The following is a 19,738-nucleotide window of genomic DNA, read 5'->3' as shown; positions in this document are numbered from 1 at the left end:
ACACATTCCTGGGGTCAGATACATCACATGATCACACTGACAGAACCACAGGCACATAGACACAGGCAACAGAGCATGCACAATGTCGGCACTAGTACAGTGTATATCCACCTTTCGCAGCAATGCAGGCTGCTATTCTCCCATGGAGACGATCGTAGAGATGCTGGATGTAGTCCTGTGGAACGGCTTGCCATGCCATTTCCACCTGGCGCCTCAGTTGGACCAGCGTTCGTGCTGGACGTGCAGACCGCGTGAGACGACGCTTCATCCAGTCCCAAACATGCTCAATGGGGGACAGATCCGGAGATCTTGCTGGCCAGGGTAGTTGACTTACACCTTCTAGAGCACGTTGGGTGGCACGGGATACATGCGGACGTGCATTGTCCTGTTGGAACAGCAAGTTCCCTTGCCGGTCTAGGAATGGTAGAACGATGGGTTCGATGACGGTTTGGATGTACCGTGCACTATTCAGTGTCCCCTCGACGATCACCAGTGGTGTACGGCCAGTGTAGGAGATCGCTCCCCACACCATGATGCCGGGTGTTGGCCCTGTGTGCCTCGGTCGTATGCAGTCCTGATTGTGGCGCTCACCTGCACGGCGCCAAACACGCATACGACCATCATTGGCACCAGGGCAGAAGCGACTCTCATCGCTCAAGACGACACGTCTCCATTCGTCCCTCCATTCACGCCTGTGGCGACACCACTGGAGGCGGGCTGCACGATGTTGGGGCGTGAGCGGAAGACGGCCTAACGGTGTGCGGGACCGTAGCCCAGCTTCATGGAGACGGTTGCGAATGGTCCTCGCCGATACCCCAGGAGCAACAGTGTGCCTAATTTGCTGGGAAGTGGCGGTGCGGTCCCCTACGGCACTGCGTAGGATCCTACGGTCTTGGCGTGCATCCGTGCGTCGCTGCGGTCCGGTCCCAGGTCGACGGGCACGTGCACCTTCCGCCGACCACTGGCGACAACATCGATTTACTGTGGAGACCTCACGCCCCACGCGTTGAGCAATTCGGCGGTACGTCCACCCGGCCTCCCGCATGCCCACTATACGCCCTCGCTCAAAGTCCGTCAACTGCACATACGGTTCACGTCCACGCTGTCGCGGCATGCTACCAGTGTTAAAGACTGCGATGGAGCTCCGTATGCCACGGCAAACTGGCTGACACTGACGGCGGCGGTGCACAAATGCTGCGCAGCTAGCGCCATTCGACGGCCAACACCGCGGTTCCTGGTGTGTCCGCTGTGCCGTGCGTGTGATCATTGCTTGTACAGCCCTCTCGCAGTGTCCGGAGCAAGTATGGTGGGTCTGACACACCGGTGTCAATGTGTTCTTTTTTCCATTTCCAGGAGTGTATATAGATATATATATGTATGTATGAGAGAGAGAAAGAGGAGGGAGGAGAGAGAAGGGAGAGAGGAGGGGAGAGGAGGGAGGGAGGGAGGGGAGAGAGAGGAGGAGGAGGAGAGCGGAAGGGGAGAGACAGAGAGAGAGAGAGAGAGAGAGAGAGAGAGAGAGACGAAGAAATGACGTACACTTCAAACGCACTTATGACAGTAATCCCCTAGTCCATCTCCTGTGAGTCCCTGACTATCGGTGCCAGGTGACACAGGGGGTTTGCAAGGAGTCCACAACTTCCTAGCGGATGAGAGGCTCATGTGTCAAGGGATTACTCTTTGCTCGGTGCACAATATGACGGTCCTCCCTCACGGTGGGCAGACGTGATTGACCAGAACATCGATGACGGGTCTGCCCTCACACAGTCCAACATTGGGCCATTGTCACACCCGAATGCCCCACAAATATGGGCACTGCACGATTCGACCAGCGGTCAAATGGAGACACACGATTATGCTCCTTTGAAACTCTGTGAGGCGCTGATAACGCTGTCTCACACAAGAACATGGCTTGTACGTTCCTTCATAGTGATCACTCAACATCTGACGCTGTTCACGCCCCTTACGTACCCTGCCAGACCTCTTAACATGTCTAAACACGAACAACACATATACACTCTGATGTCTGTGCTACCTGTCGCAGAGAATTGCAACTCTGATAATTTACATACTCGCTGATGGGCTGTGCGTGTACAAACTATTGTTGATACGGGTGCTTCACTTTTTTGTCGGGTAACGTGCGTATATGTTTATACTGGATGTTTAAACGGAGCATCGAATACTCTGATAGGTGGTAGTACTCATCGGAGTAGGATCGATCAACAGGCAAGTATTATGGAGATGATTCGCGATCTCAAATGGGAATCTGTGGAGGGAAGGCGACATCCTCTCCGTGGAACACAATTCAGAAAATTTAGAGAATCGGCATTTGAAGAACTATTCTACTGCCGGCAACGTACATTTCTCGTAAGGACCTCGAAGAAGAGATGAATTAGGTTTCGTGCAGAGTCATATAGGGAGTCGTTTTTCCCTCTCTTTATTTGCGAGTATAACAGGAAAGGAATTGTAGTGGTAACACAAAGTACCCTCTGCAACGCACCACACGGTGGCCCGCGGAGTATTTATATAGATGAAGTTCCGCCGTCCTGAGGTACTGCCAGCACACTCGGCTTTTCTTGATCAGCTTTCTGCTGCCGCATTCTATACACGCGACAGACTGTACTTCTCACCAGACTGGGAAATACGCATCTGGACTACCGGCAGCTTCTGTTACACAACGGCAAATGCTGACGCTGCGTTCTCGCGCTGGTTATGCAAGACCCTCACAAGGCTCGCTCTTTACTGCCCTCACGCTCTTCTCAAGGAATAGTGGCCGTTCTTTTGCGCTCCAAGCTATGCATTTTTTGTGTGGACTTCGGCCAGCTCTGATCATGGACCACGTAGAGCAGTTAAAACTTTTCTCCGTTACTAGCGAACCAAGCAACGCTTCATAATTCCTAAATATGTACAGGAATTGGATACACGTCCTAATCTCCTTTTCCACCCTTTCCCTGTTTCTCTCTTCCTCCTCCTCTCTTTGTTCCAACCTCTCTCTGATCATCACCTCCTCCCCTTGTCTGCCCCTTTCACCTTTCTCTGTCCATACCCTCCTTCCCCCTCCCGTACCCCCCCCCCCCTCCTCCACTGTCCATCTCCCTCTCTTTGACTTCGAGCCTATCGCGTAAAAATTTGAGGTAAATATGTGATGAACGTTTCGAGATTCTTGGTAACAACATTGGCCGTTTATACATCACATAGATTTTTGTGTATTATAGACAATGGCCCAATGGCCTTGCCGCAGTGATAGCTCCGGTTCCCGTCAGGTCACCGAAGTTAAGCGCTGTCGGGCTGGGTTAACACTCGGATGGGTGACCATCCGGTTTTCCGAGCGCTGTTGTCAAACAGGGTGCACTCGGTCATTGTGAGGCAACCTGAGGAGCTACTGGACTGACAAGTAGCGGCTCCGGTCTTGTAAACTGACATACAGCCGAGAGAGCGGTGTGCTGATCATATGCTCCTCCTTATCAGGACGCCTGTGGTTGAGGGTGTCATGGCGGCCGGTCGGTACCCTTGAGGCGTCTTGGCCTGTTCGGGAGGAGTTTAGATTATATACAATGAGGTGACAAATGTCGTGGGATACCTCTTAATACCGTGTCGGATCTCCTTTTGGCCGGCGTACTGCAGCAACTTCACGTCGCATGGACTCAACAAGTCGTAGGACATCGCCTGCAGAAATATTGAGCCAAGCTGCGTCTATAGCTGTCCATGATTGCGAAAGTGTTGACGGTGCAGGATTTTATACACGAACTCACCTCTCGATCATGTCCCATAAATGTTCCATGGGAATCATATTGGGCGATCTGGGTGGCCAAATCATTCGCTCGAACTGTCCAGAATGTTCTTCAAACCAATAACAAACAGCCGTGGCCCTGTGACATGGTGCACTGACATCCATAAAAAGTCTATCGTTGTTTGGCAACGCGATGTCCATGCATGTCTAATAAGTCTTGAGGTAGTCGATCAGTTCCAGTCAATAGTCGCCTCTGTTGGACGAGAGGACCCACACTGATTTCTGCGATCATTTCACGCAGTATTGCTTTTCTGTTAGCACTGACAAACCCGTCGCAAACGCCGCTGCTCTCGGTCGTTAAGTGAAGGCCGTCGGCCACTGCGTTGTACTTGGTGAGAGGCAATGCCTGAAATTTGGTATTGTCGGCTCACTCTATAACGGATCTTTTACGTTGGGATGAATTTATTTTTTTTGTTAGATGCTTTCGTTAAATAGCTGAATAAATTGTAATTAGGAATTTAATTAAGCAGAGTAGAGAAGATTAAGTCAAAGAGACGTTCATTGGGCGGACATTGTCGTAATGTAACGTCATTGCGTTGTTCGGTTGTTAACAACAAGTCGTTTGTGTTCCGTTCTGCTGTTCGGTCGTGCGCGTATCTGAAAGGAATTAATTTGGGGACTAGAATAAACTTTCACATAATAGTTACGATTCGATGTACCGACAAAAAGGGTTAACGTCAGCGTTAATTTGAATTGTGGGCGACAGGATTAGTTTTGAGAGAAACGTGAGAACGGACGTAACGAAAGTTGTTCGCATATCATCCTTGAACGTGACTTTTTATTTAATTAACGATTGCGGGCTCATTAAAAGCTATTATCTCATGATTAGGATCAATCCCTCTTTCCTCCTAGATAGTGGTCATTCATTAATATTTACGTCATAAGAAAATGGATTATTAATAAAAGTGATGTTAAATGACAATTACGTGTTATTCCGTTAGTGTGGAACCGACGTAATATCTCTGAAATGACAATGATATTTAATTTGTGTTAAATACTGAACTGAGATAGGAAGTAAATTGAAATTCGTGAACATTTGATACTGAGAATATAGAAGCAGAAGCGCTTAAGGTTTCTCTTCTCTAAAATGGCAAAATAGGTACGAACTTTAACTCAATAGTCGACATTATGTATTGTAAAGACATTAGCATTTCACACTTATTTTGACGACGCGCTGTTAAACAAAGGAACGTTGAGTCTCTGTACGAGTAATAAAATTAAATCTAAAAACATAATTAATAACGGCGAACTCCGCTTTAACAAGCTGTATTGCGTGCCGTCATCGGGCAATAGCTGCTCAACCCTGGAGACTTGTGTGGTGAAATTAGAAGTCGGGCATATAAAACAAACTTAAAAATCCATTCAAGCTACAGAGGAGTCGGCACAACACGACGTGGGCAGTTATAACTCTTTGTGGATCTCGGAATATGGAATTCCCTAACGATTTCTGAAATAAAACGTCCCATCCTCCAACAACCATTCCGCGTTCAGAGTCTGTTAATCCTGTCGTGCGGCCATCATCACTTAGGAAACATTTTCACATGAATCACCTGAGTACAAGTAACGGCTTCGCCAATGCTCTGTACTTTTATGCATGGTGTACTTGATATTACCGCCATCTGTATAACTGCATATCACTATCCAACGACTTGTGAGCTTTATTTATATCTGTACGCGTGAATGTTCATTAGAGTATCTGGTAAAAATTTGAAGTAGATTGGCCAAGAACTTTTCGATATTTTTGGTAACAGTATTACCCCTTTATATATTATAAATACACTCCTGGAAATTGAAATAAGAACACCGTGAATTCATTGTCCCAGGAAGGGGAAACTTTATTGACACATTCCTGGGGTCAGATACATCACATGATCACACTGACAGAACCACAGGCACATAGACACAGGCAACAGAGCATGCACAATGTCGGCACTAGTACAGTGTATATCCACCTTTCGCAGCAATGCTGGCTCCTATTCTCCCATGGAGACGATCGAAGAGATGCTGGATGTAGTCCTGTGGAACGGCTTGCCATGCCATTTCCACCTGGCGCCTTAGTTGGACCAGCGTTCGTGCTGGACGTGCAGACCGCGTGAGACGACGCTTCATCCAGTCCCAAACATGCTCAATGGGGGACAGATCCGGAGATCTTGCTGGCCAGGGTAGTTGACTTACACCTTCTAGAGCACGTTGGGTGGCACGGGATACATGCGGACGTGCATTGTCCTGTTGGAACAGCAAGTTCCCTTGCCGGTCTAGGAATGGTAGAACGATGGGTTCGATGACGGTTTGGATGTACCGTGCACTATTCAGTGTCCCCTCGACGATCACCAGTGGTGTACGGCCAGTGTAGGAGATCGCTCCCCACACCATGATGCCGGGTGTTGGCCCTGTGTGCCTCGGTCGTATGCAGTCCTGATTGTGGCGCTCACCTGCACGGCGCCAAACACGCATACGACCATCATTGGCACCAAGGCAGAAGCGACTCTCATCGCTGAAGACGACACGTCTCCATTCGTCCCTCCATTCACGCCTGTCGCGACACCACTGGAGGCGGCCTGCACGATGTTGGGGCGTGAGCGGAAGACGGCCTAACGGTGTGCGGGACCGTAGCCCAGCTTCATGGAGACGGTTGCGAATGGTCCTCGCCGATACCCCAGGAGCAACAGTGTCCCTAATTTGCTGGGAAGTGGCGGTGCGGTCCCCTACGGCACTGCGTAGGATCCTACGGTCTTGGCGTGCATCCGTGCGTCGCTGCGGTCCGGTCCCAGGTCGACGGGCGCGTGCACCTTCCGCCGACCACTGGCGACAACATCGATGTACTGTGGAGACCTCACGCCCCACGTGTTGAGCAATTCGGCGGTACGTCCACCCGGCCTCCCGCATGCCCACTATACGCCCTCGCTCAAAGTCCGTCAACTGCACATACGGTTCACGTCCACGCTGTCGCGGCATGCTACCAGTGTTAAAGACTGCGATGGAGCTCCGTATGCCACGGCAAACTGGCTGACACTGACGGCGGCGGTGCACAAATGCTGCGCAGCTAGCGCCATTCGACGGCCAACACCGCGGTTCCTGGTGTGTCCGCTGTGCCGTGCGTGTGATCATCGCTTGTACAGCCCTCTCGCAGTGTCCGGAGCAAGTATGGTGGGTCTGACACACCGGTGTCAATGTGTTCTTTTTTCCATTTCCAGGAGTGTATATTTCTATATATTAAAAAGATGTTACCTATATCTGTCTCACATTAGAGTACCATGCTATAACTTTAAATAAATTGGTCAATAACATTCAGAAAATTTTGGTAACGTCGTTTCCCCTTTATATGAAAGGCTTATTTCAATAGTGGTACAAGTCCATTTTTGTTCATTCTCAGATACAGAGTCCCAAAGTTAAATGAGCGCTGAAAAATCTGCAGTTGAGATACCAGAAATATTCAAGTACATATATATACTTCAGTATTTCTGGTATCTCAACTGCAGACTTTTCAGCGCTCATTTAACTTTAGGACTCTGTATCTCAGAATGAACTGAAACGTCCCCTTAGAAAAATTATAAATGACTGTGCTGGTAAGCTTCTACGTTATTTGATTTTCAAACAGCTGAGCAAAACTGAACGTACTCAGACATTTCTCTCTTTACTTATTCTGATCATCAATAAACTGACACACAATATTTTTTAAAGCAACGCAGTCTGACTTTCAATAACCTCTACAAAAGAATGGCCCTGACTAACAATAACCTATACCTTTCATGAATCACTGACCTCACAAAAATCTTCGTTACTCGAACTACTACAATACAGCGAGCGCCAATACTGCTAGCTAAATAAAAGATTCTAACTACTGAAGGCACTAATTACTGTTAGACATAATTAGCAAATGAAAGATTTTGATAGAGAACTAACAATGTATTTACCTTAATAATATTCAAAAGTCATCATATATATATATATATATATATATATATATATATATAATATATATATATCAATTCATGACATCTATCTTTACAAATTTCCTTTTTCTGGCGGACACACGTCCACATCCTCCGCTTATAGTAACCTCTCAAAACTCTGGCATCTCTCTTCCCACATCCACCACCGCTGGCGGCTCACCTCCAACTGCACAACGCTACTCGCTGTTCGCATCCAACTGTCCAACACTACAATAGCAAATATTCCAACAATGCCAACCAGCCACAGACTGCACACAGCACAGTCAGCGATTTTCATACAGAGCGCTACGTGATGTTACCAACATAAAAACCCAAACAGCCTACTTACAGAACAAAAATGGACATGTACCACTATTGAATTAAGCCCCTCATATATGACATATGTATTTATATATGCAGCCTATGTCAGCCCGCTCCATAGATAATATAAAAATACGCGCGATATATATATATATATATATATATATATATATATATATATATATATATATATATATATATATATATATTTGTGTGTGTGTTTTCCAGATCTCCCTCGAAACCACTGGACCGATTTCAAAGAGACCTGGCGTACGTATCACGTCAGGAAATATGATGTCTTGAACACTGAGAAGTGTGACAAACTGCTGTAAAATGCATAACGTTTAAGTTTATTACTTATGTGCTACTAACTCTATTCCCAGGGGAGACAGTCTCCACATATGCCCCTAAATGCACCTACAAAGTTATATCATGGTCTTACACATAATTCAGCAGCTATGACGTCATGAACACTGAGGTGTGAAAAACTGCTGCATTCTGCATGGCGTTCAAATTTATTAGTCATTTGCAACACATTTTTCACTCTGTATCCACATATGCTTCTGAACGTGCATACAAAATTATATTATAGTACCACACACAGTTCAGGACATAAGGGGTCAAAAACACTGAGGAAAAAATGCCGCATCATGCATGAAGTTTCAAGACATTTATTCTTTATTACTAATACACTCCTACATTCGACTGAATCTAAGGAAATCTCTGATACTTGGCAGCGCCTTAGACAGATTCCAGTTACGAAGTGCAAACGATTGTAGGAGAAAATAATCGCCGTCTATAGAGCTAGGAAGAGACGTTTCCATAGAGACAAAATCGCTTTGTAGACAAGCGAAGCAGCTGAACCCAGCGTACAAAAACTGTGCGGGATCATTACAAACTGAATCAACTGCATAATTGCAAACGAGTATCCACAAATACGTGGAAATTAAATTTTTTCGATATTACATTACAAATCAGTTCGGTTTTTGATATCGTTCTAATAGGAGATTGACAAAATTAATACCCCGGCGGTTTTGTCAGCTAGCTTGCTTATAAAGCTTGACACCTGTTCACGTTGATGGATTTATGGCATTAGTTTCACCATTTCTATTTTTATCGCATCTACTGGAATAACTGAAATTGACGAAAATATGTTTTGAAAGCATATTTTCGGGTCGTTTAGGTGAAGTATACACCAGAGCAAGTAAACTATTTCAAAATTTTAAACATGGCTGAAGCAGCAACTGTTGAAAAACTTCACGGTAAATGATAACAACCAAAAATTGCAGGATAAACATTTATTGAAATCCTTGACCACGGTTTCAGTATATCTAAATATACCTTCACCATAAGCAAAAAGTACACCTGTACAGGGAGACACCTTCATTAGCAGAAAACTTAGCAACATAACTAAGACAAAAGAAAACAAACACTTATAGCTTTAAGTAACCATGAAAATTACCAAAGTATTACAAGCACAAAAACTTTTAGTCACCTACAAAAATCACATCCTGCAGTGGAGGTGCATAAAACAATCGTGTGAAAGGCGTCGTCAGTAGTTAAAATTAAACTATCACCTCCATCTGTACAGCATAATTATGAAGAGGTGGTCGATGCGAACACGGCATATTATCTGTACTTAGCCTGTGAACTAGCGTGAAGAGGGTGTGGAATCACTGGGGCACACAGTTTCACCGAGAGAAGGCACTTGTGGTATGAGCGAGACACTCATGCACATTTAAACCCAGGGATATTACTCACGCACGTCAAAATTTTAAAGGTTATGCTACTTCAAACCCTCTTTCTTAATAAATAAAACATATCAGATGATGATTTTTGTTTGCGGTTTTTGATGTGTATGTGTGGTTTAAATGATTCCGTTATATTTTTTATTCACTACGGCAGATGGTTTCGATTTACTACAACATTTTGTTCGTTTTCGCTAGTATGTATACTAGCCTTTAATTTGCGCGAGATTCTCGAACATAACACTAATGCCGTCTCTAGTTGGATATATTCCATAGCGCAAGGTTCACGTGCTTGACAGTAGGACACGGGCAAATTGGTGTTCACATTTTCTATTACACTATTGGCCATTAAAATTGCTACACCACGAAGATGACGTGCTACAGACGCGAGATTTAACTGACAGGACGAAGATGCTGTGATTTGCAAATGATTAGCTTTTCAGAGCATTCACACAAGGTTGGCTCCGGTGGCGACACCTACAACGTGCTCACATGAGGAAAGCTTCCAACCGACTTCTCATACACAAACAGCAGTCGACCGGCGTTGCCTGGTGAAACGCTGTTGTGATGCCTCGTGTAAGGAGGAGAAATGCGTACCATCACGTTTCCGACTTTGATAAAGGTCGGATTGTAGCCTATCGCGATTGCGGTTTATCGTATCGCGACATTGCTGCTCGCGTTGGTCGAGATCCGATGACTGTTAGCAGAATATGGAATCGGTGGGTTCAGGAGGGTTAATACGGAACGCCGTGCTGGATCCCAACGGCCTCGTATCACTAGCAGTCGAGACGACAGGCATCTTATCCGCATGGCTGTAACGGATCGTGCAGCCACGTCTCGATCCCTGAGTCAACAGATGGGGACGTTTGCAAGACAACAACCATCTGCACGAACAGTTCGACGACGTTTGCAGCATCATGGACTATCAGCTCAGAGACCGTGGCTGCGGTTACCCTTGACGCTGCATCACAGAGAGGAGCGCCTGCGATGGTGTACTCAACGACGAACCTGGGTGCACGAATGGCAAAACGTCATTTTTCCGGATGAATCCAGGTTCTGCTTACAGCATCATGATGGTCGCATCCGTGTTTGGCGACATCGAGGTGAACGCACATTGGAAGCGTGTATTCGTCATCGCCATACTGGCGTATCACCCGGCATGATGGTATGGGGTGCCATTGGTTACACGTCTCGGTCACCTCTTGTTCACGTTGACGGCACTTTGAACAGTGGACGTTACATTTCAGATGTGTTACGACCCGTGGCTCTACCCTTCATTCGATCCCTTCGAAACCCTACATTTCAGCAGGATAATGCACGACCACAGGGTTGCAGGTCCTGTACGGGCTTTTCTGGATACAGAAAATGTTCGACTGCTACCCTGGCCAGCACATTCTCCAGATCTCTCACCAATTGAAAAGGTCTGGTCAATGGTGGCCGAGCAACTGGCTCGTCACAATACGCCAGTCACTACTCTTGATGAACTGTGGTATCGTGTTGAAGCTGTATGGGCAACTGTACCTGTACACGCCATCCAAGCTCTGTTTGACTCAATGCCCAGGCGTATCAAGGCTGTTATTACGGCCAGAGTTGGTTGTTCTCGGTACTGTTTCCTCAGGATCTATGCACCGAAATAGCGTGAAAATGTAATCACGTGTCAGTTCTAGTATAATATGTTTGTCTAATGAATACCCGTTTATCATCTGCATTTCTTCTTGGTGTAGCAATTTTAATGGCCAGTAGTGTATATGCAAGTGTTTTAAAAGGTTCTGATATGTCTTACTTATTAAGATGGCGGGTTTGAAGTAGCATAACCTTTAAAATTTTGAGACGTATGTATGGCGGCTTTTTATGTGCATGAGTGTCTCGCGCATTCCACAAGTGCCCTCTCTCGGTGAAACCGTCTGCCCTACGGCATTCACACCCTCTTCACGCTAGTTCACAGGCGATGTACTGTTAGTATGCCGTGTTCGCATCGACCTTCTCTTCTTAATTACGCTGTACAGATGGAGGTGATATTTTAATTTTCACTACTGACGACGCCTTCCGCACGATTGCTTTATGCACCTCCACTGCAGGATGTGATTTTTGAAGGGAATAAAAGTTTTTGTGCTTGGAATACTTTGATATATTCACGGTACTTAAAGTTATAAGTGTTTGTTTTCTTTTATCTGAGTTTTGTTGCTAAGTTTTCTGCCGATGAAGATGTCTCCCTGTTCAGGTGTATTTTTGCTTCTGATGAAGGTATGTTTAGATATACCGAAACCGTGGTCAACGATTTCAATAGATCTTTATCCTGTAACTGTTTGGCAGTTATCATTTACTATGGAGGCAGGTAAACTACTAAGTGAATGTGGGAGATACCCAATCCCCCCCCCCCGCAAAAAAACAATCCTCAAACATGTCTGTAAAACCAACTTTTAACAGCCTAGAACTGCACCAACATAATTCTCGTCTTTTCAGTTTGCCACTTTATTGTGCAGCATTGCCAAATACAACGCAGAATTCGTAGCCGTGTAACCCCATATGGCGCATCATTGCCTCCATAGACCCTGATGAGGTCCTAGTCTTGGAGAGCAAACTTTTTCAACCTTGAAATTTCATACTTTTTCCCCGTCTTATATCGCAGGATATGACGTTTTCGTCTTTCGATTGATGTGTGAGATTTTGCACAGATGTACAGAGCCCTGCAGTGCGCTCTCGCTATATTGTTCCAAGTGTACTACGATAGCTGTGTCTTGTAAAACTCAAAGCAGAATCTAACAGCCATCGCGGATATTTTTGTCCACGCACAGATAGTGAACTACTGTTATGTTTGCGTTGTGCATCAAGAGCAGGGAACGTAGTTGTGGCATTTGCGGGCGAATGATTGGGACGTACAGTGTACACTGCCATGTTTATTGTGTTGGGTTCAAAAATGGTTCAAATGGCTCTGAGCACTATGGGACTTAACTTCTGAGGTCATCAGTCCCCTAGAACTTAGAACTAATTAAACCTAACTAACCTAAGGACATCACACACATCCATGACCGAGGCAGGATTCGAACCTGCGACCGTAGCGGTCTCGCGGTTCCAGACTGTAGCGCCTAGAACCGCTCGGCCGCCCCGGCAGGCTATATTGTGTTGAGAATCGGCTATGGAACCCATGCACCAGGATGTTAGACATGCAACTCGGTAAAGGCTTAACGAGGTAGCGACAGGAAAAGGGAAGACATTATTTTGGAACGGTTCTGCAAAGGTTCGCATCCATCTTGACTGCAGATCTGAGCCGAAGCCACGCCATGGAATTGACACAATTTCCCGTGAATAAACTGGCAAGTAAGAAAACCCAAGGTATATGGTGCCTTATGAAGCTGCAGTATTTTCGATGCTCGCGGCAACGTTAGGTCTGTAGTTGACTGGAGTCGCTGACGACCATTGCTAGGGATTCGAGAGTATCCTGCAGTTAACACAAACTGTCCAGATTCCCCCTCCCCCGCCCCCACCATCAACAACACCCTCTTCAAATATAAGAACATACTCTTCCAATTAGTTTTCAACTCCAAAGCAAAACACTTTGGGGCTTACAAAAAATTTTATATCACGATTTTCGTTCTCAGCTTGCGTTTTAATTGTTGACAAATTTTACATACCTGCACATTCGTTTAATCCATGGTCGCCATTTACGTATACTGTTACTGCTAAATGGAATTTGTCTGTGCTCCACTTTCCATAACGTCTTTCTGCAGCAAAACTGAAATTTTAGAGTACAAAGCTAAACATGTGCCCCAAAAATTAAACTGAGTTAGATTTCTCTATGTGAGATTATAAGTGATATTAGAATTTCTCATGAAACATAATAGCAGAATGAATATTAAAATATCTTGCATAGACAATCTTAAATACAGGAAGTATTCAGGTAGCTGTGTTTAAACATAGTAGGATTCCTCTATTCAAAATTTAAAAATTAAATTTAAAAATGAGATAACATACAAATCATCAATTGTTACAGATAAGTGGTTACCAAATTTAATATAATTCATAAAAAGAATATAATTATACTTAGAATTAAAGGAAATAAGTGTCTGATTCTCTCACATGCAATTCCTGAATGTGGAGGCTATGTATGTGCCTGTAGATTGAACATAACTAGATTCCTCTATATGACATTGATAATAAGGTTTCAAATTACACGTGAATAATAAAACAGTATGTATATTAACATATAGCAATACAATTATATCTTGCAGGTTGTTAATCATAATTGATACCAAAATTATCCCCAACACAAATGAAATTACAGAAATATTTAGATAGCTGAAGGTTATACATGATCAATTACTCTATACAAGATTTTATTGGTGCAGTAGATTACAAAACAGAAAACAATGTTAATATATCATAAAAGCTAGAAGACTATATTAGACAAATCAAAAATAAGTTACATAGAAGTCTCAACTGTGATAATTCAAGTGTAAGATTGCTTAAATTGATTACAGGTAAATCCAGTATATGTGGCAAGACAAGTGACAGGGTTGTGAGCCTGGAAGGGAAATCTGCATGAGTGTCCAATGAAATCTCTGATGCTCTGTGAGGCAAAACTGGGAGCCTACATTATATGTCTAATGAAGTACATCATCAGGTGTGTGACACAATCATTGTGAGTTAGGCCCATCTACATCCGTATAGTATTGATCAATATATATTTCGCAGCCCTTCTACACCTTCTGTCAATATTAATCACTGTATGTTCTAGTGTCTGTGTCGGCTTGTATCTTCCCAAGTAATGTGTTGAGGTTCTGTTACTGTCTGTGTTCTTGTTCTGGCAGTAGGATGTTGATTTTTGTATATGTCAAGCAGCACTGTCTGAAAACTAAGGTTATTTCAATTGTATTCACCTATAAATAAGAAGTTATATTGACATTTACCTTACAACAATACCTCTCTTTGCCATGCACGTAAAAAGTTAGGTGAGAATTACGGCAAATTAACTAGTATTCCGACAATCTGTTCCTCGACACACAAAAGTCATAGTCGACATTGCGGCCACAAGTTCACGATGACCCCACTAACGTACGCATTTTGTAGTAGTGGTACAAATATGGAACCGTGCAATATAGGCAACTGTCCCCTAATTCCGTTTCATGCAGAAGTTCATAATTATTGCAAAGACAGCGTTTTCCGTTGTAATGGGGGCACTTCGCGCTGTGTATGAACGGGCCTTCACGCATCAACGCACCATAGAGACGACAAAGAAGCTGTTCTATCCATTAAAAGGAGTCAGTGTCTGGCGTCCTAACACAACTAACCAGCCTGCTCAGGTGCGTTGGTACGTTGGTTATGTAGAGTACAACCCTCTGCACAGTCAGCTGTTTTTCTTCGAAAACCGACGTTCTCAGTAACCCCATAGGAAAAACTGTTTTAATGAAATAAAAAATAAAATAAATATAAAAATAAAATGAATGAATATTGATTTGAAAATGTACGGGGGATTGAAATGTTACTTTAAATTGTTTTTTATTATTTTTTCTTTCAGTACGAACTTTGTTGTAGAACCCCTTATTTACGTGTGGTAATAAAAATTCATTTAGACAGAATTAAGCACATTTAAAATTACGTGAACTTAGTCAACCCTCTCATGCTGATAAATTCGTATTAACTGATTAAGAACATTTAGTTGAAAATTGTATAAATTAAATTTTTTACGTATTTCGGCCTTGGCACACATTTTCTAAATTCAGTGGTTTTTTTAATATTTACTGAATTCTTTCCTATGGAACACAAGACTGTCTCTGTTAGTAGAAAATGGTTAAATATTTCCAAGCCGACCTGAACGTTTAATTATCATTGATAAAATACACTTCACTATACGTTTAAGTTATTTGCTTTAGAAATTGAAAGAACCAACAGATTGTTAAACTTCAACGTTAACTATCCGCCTATGAATGCACAAATGTGAAACCAGTAATAAATTCCGTCAGTCTCAGGATTGCTGTAAAAGAAAAATATTTTCGTAATTCACTGCTAATTTTATCTACTCCCGATTTACGGGTTTGGTTAATTTTTCTTAGCGGAACAATTTTTTAAACGTGCCGCCGCTGCAAATCGTTCGGTCGCGGCACAGCCCAGCAACACCAGCGATAATTGCTAAAAATGCTGAAAATTCTTTAAAGAAATATTATAGATGACATGGGCAAGCTAATTTACGTTATTAATACACAACTTTGATAAATTATAATGTATTTAGACCACAACAATTATTCAACTTACATTAGTTTGCAATTTCTCCTCTAATGGCGGCTAAATAAGATATAGACAAATGAAGTCTACTCATTCATAAAATGCTACGTCACAGGTTCCTCTCTCTCTCAGCTCTCGAGGAAGACGACAAAGAATGCACACTGTGTATTCCTATTTATATCACTCCCGACCGTTAATGTCTCTTTGCAATCTGCGGCTGTATTTTACATTTTTCTTATCGCAGATATTGACATATTTCGTAATTACATTATGAGTATAGAAATATTACAATCATAAATACATCGAGAATATTATTACAGAAAATATTACAATAATAACGAATGTCCTTTATACAAAATTAAATAATATTTTTTGTTAAACAATTACAGTTCAAATGGTTCTGAGCACTATGGGACTTAACATCTATGGTCATCAGTCCCCTAGAACTTAGAATTACTTAAACCTAACTAACCTAAGGACAACACACAACACCCAGCCATCACGAGGCAGAGAAAATCCCTGACCCCGCCGGGAATCGAACCCGGGAACCCGGGCGTGGGAAGCGAGAACGCTACCGCACGACCACGAGCTGCGGGCACAATTACAGTACATACGAATTGCTTCATAGCGTGCATAGTACAATTAAATGTCATTTCATTTTATTAATAGTGTGTGTGTTGCCAGGGAACGTTACACTGTGCCTCGCTGGAATCCGATCTGCTCTGGCATCAACACCGTGACTGGTAGACTCAATCTCTAGGTCACGTGGTCCTGCTACGAGTTAATTGTCACGCTGGGACAGTGTATGCCGAATGCTACAGGAGCAGAAGTACCGATTATACACGTCACACCCGTATTAACTGTGACCACCGCCTATATCGACGTCAACGTCCAACAACCACTCTAACATGACAGGTGGCAGCACTAGCAGTGGAGGGGAGATGCGGAACACAGTGCAGTCGTCGTTGTAACGCAGAAATGGATCCATTTGTCTGACGTCCAAAGGGGCATGTCCATTGGCTTTCAGGCCAAGGGTGGAAGCATTTCCAAAACTGCTAAGTTTGTAAATTGGTCACGTACCACCGAGATTGTAGTATACCGTGTACGGTATGGTGATATCCAAACCTGCCTCCAAGGCAACTCTGGTTCACCACGCGCCAGAGAGGTGACCTACAGATGCGGAGATGTGTCCGGGCCAACCCGAGATGAACCGAGGTGGTACCAACAGTATCTCCTCAACGACCGTTCAGTGAACATGTGTATGGGCCTCCGCAGCTGGTGTCTGGTTCATGCACCCATGCTGACTGTTGTTCATCGGCGACGAAAGCTGGAATTTTCACGCCAGTAACGCTACTGGACGAGCACTGAGTGGCGACAGGTGGTCTTTCCAAATGAATTACGTTTTATGCTCCACGAGAGAGATGGCCGTTGGAGTGTACGGGGTTAAACATCTCAAAGCAAAGTCCCTTCAACGATCGTCGGGATGGTCCAGATCAGAGGAGGTAGCGTTATGGTGTGACGAATATTTTCGTGGCATTTGCTGGCTGATATGATCATTCCAAAAGGCGCAGTGGATCAACACATCATGTCCACCCTTACATGTATTCCCTTTTTTCCTCGCCATGTCACATCAATATGGCCACCTGTAAAAAACCACAATAATCAACTTTCTACATCTACATCTACATTTATACTCCGCAAGCCACCCAACGGTATGTGGCAGAAGGCACTTTACGTGCCACTGTCATTACCCCCCTTTCCGGTTCCAGTCGCGTATGGTTCGCGGGAAGAACGACTGCCGGAAAGCCTCCGTGCGCGCTCGAATCTCTATAATTTTACATTCGTGATCTCTTCAGGAGGTATAAGTAGGGGGAAGCAATATATTCGATACCTCATCCATAAACGCACCCTCTCGAAACCCGGACAACAAGCTACACCGCGATGCAGAGCGCCTCTCTTGCAGAGTCCGCCACTTGAGTTTGCTAAACATCTCCGTAACGCTATCACGCTTCCCAAATAACCCTGTGACGAAACGCGCCGCTCTTCTTTGGCTCTTCTCTATCTCCTCCGTCAACCCGATCTGGTACGGATCCCACACTGATGAGCAATACTCAAGTATAGGTCGAACGACTGTTTTGTAAGCCGCCTCCTTTGTTGATGGACTACATTTTCTGAGGACTCTCCCAATTAATCTCAATCTGGCACCCGCCTTACCAACAATTAATTTTATATGATCATTCCACTTCAAATCGTTCCGCACGCATACTCCCACATATTTGATACCAGTGTTTGTTCCGCTATCATATAATCATACAATAAAGGATCCTTCTTCCTATGTATTCGCAATACGTTACATTTGTCTATGTTAAGGGTCAGTTGCTACTCCGTGCACCAAGTACCCATCCGCTGCAGATCTTCCTGCATTTCGCTACAATTTTCTAATGCTGCAACTTCTCTGTATACTACAGCATCACCCGCGAAAAGCCGCATGGAACTTCCGACACTATCTACTAGGTCATTTATATATATATATTGTGAAAAGCAATGGTCCCATAACACTCCCCTGTGGCACGCCAGAGGTTACTTTAAAGTCTGTAGACGTCTCTTCATTGAGAACAACATCCTGTGTTCTGTTTGCTAAAAACTCTTCAATACAGCCACACAGTTGGTCTGATATTCCGTAGGCTCTTACTTTGTTTACCGGGCGACAGTGCGGAACTGTATCGAACGCCTTCCGGAAGTCAAGGAAAATAGCATCTACCTGGGATCCTGTATGTAATATTTTCTGGGTCTCATGAACAAATAAAGCGAGTTGGGTCTCACACGATCGCTGTTTCCGGAATCCATGTTTATTCCTACAGATTAGATTCTGGGTTTCCAGAAACTACATGATACGCGAGCAAAAAACATGTTCTAAAATTCTACAACAGATCGACGTCAGAGATATAGGTCTATAGTTTTGCGCATCTGCTCGACGACCCTTCTTGAAGACTGGGACTACCTGTGCTCTTTTCCAATCATTTGGAACCTTCCGTTACTCTAGAGACTTGCGGTACACAGCTGTTAAAAGGTGGGCGAGTTCTTTCGCGTACTCTGTGTAGAATCGAATTGGTATCCCGTCAGGTCCAGTGGATTTTTTCCTCTGTTGAGTGATTCCAGTTGCTTTTCTATTCCTTGGACACTTATTTCGATGTCAGCCATTTTTTAGTTTGTGCGAGGATTTAGAGAAGGAATTGCAGTGCGGTCTTCCTCTGTGAAACAGCTTTGGAAAAAGGTGTTTAGTATTTCGGCTTTACGCGTGTCATCCTCTGTTTCAATGCCATCATCATCCCAGAGTGTCTGGATATGCTGTTTCGAGCCACTTACTGATTCAACGTAAGACCAGAACTTCATAGGATTTTCTGTCAAGTCGGTACATAGAATTTTACTTTCGAATTCACTGAACGCTTCACGCATAGCCCTCCTTACGCTAACTTTGACATCGTTTAGCTTCTGTTTGTCTGAGAGATTTTGGCTGCGTTTAAACTTGCAGTGAAGCTCTCTTTGCTTTCGCAGTAGTTTCCGAACTTTGTTGTTGAACCACGGTGGGTTTTTCCCGTCCCTCACAGTTTTACTTGGCACGTACCTGTCTAAAACGCATTTTACGATTGCCTTGAACTTTTTCCATAAACACTCAACATTGTCAGTGTCGGAACAGAAATTTTCGTTTTGATCTGTTAGGTAGTCTG

The 19,738-nt window shown here is 44.1% G+C and overlaps 1 protein-coding gene across 1 annotated transcript in view; it reads left to right on the top strand.

The window, feature by feature from the left end:
- The window catches only part of LOC126428399 (uncharacterized), a 114,481-nt gene extending 100,147 nt beyond the window's left edge, over positions 1 to 14,334 (top strand). Inside the window, exon 2 of the mRNA XM_050090321.1 lies at positions 14,270 to 14,334. Within this exon, the coding sequence (XP_049946278.1) occupies positions 14,270 to 14,334 (65 nt within the window). The remainder of the gene's footprint in view (positions 1 to 14,269) is intronic.
- Positions 14,335 to 19,738: the final 5,404 nt, after the last annotated feature.

The sequence above is a fragment of the Schistocerca serialis genome, chromosome 12 (genome assembly GCF_023864345.2).
Source record: "Schistocerca serialis cubense isolate TAMUIC-IGC-003099 chromosome 12, iqSchSeri2.2, whole genome shotgun sequence".
Classification (NCBI taxonomy): domain Eukaryota; kingdom Metazoa; phylum Arthropoda; class Insecta; order Orthoptera; family Acrididae; genus Schistocerca; species Schistocerca serialis.
This window is presented reverse-complemented; position numbering and strand designations above follow the sequence as displayed.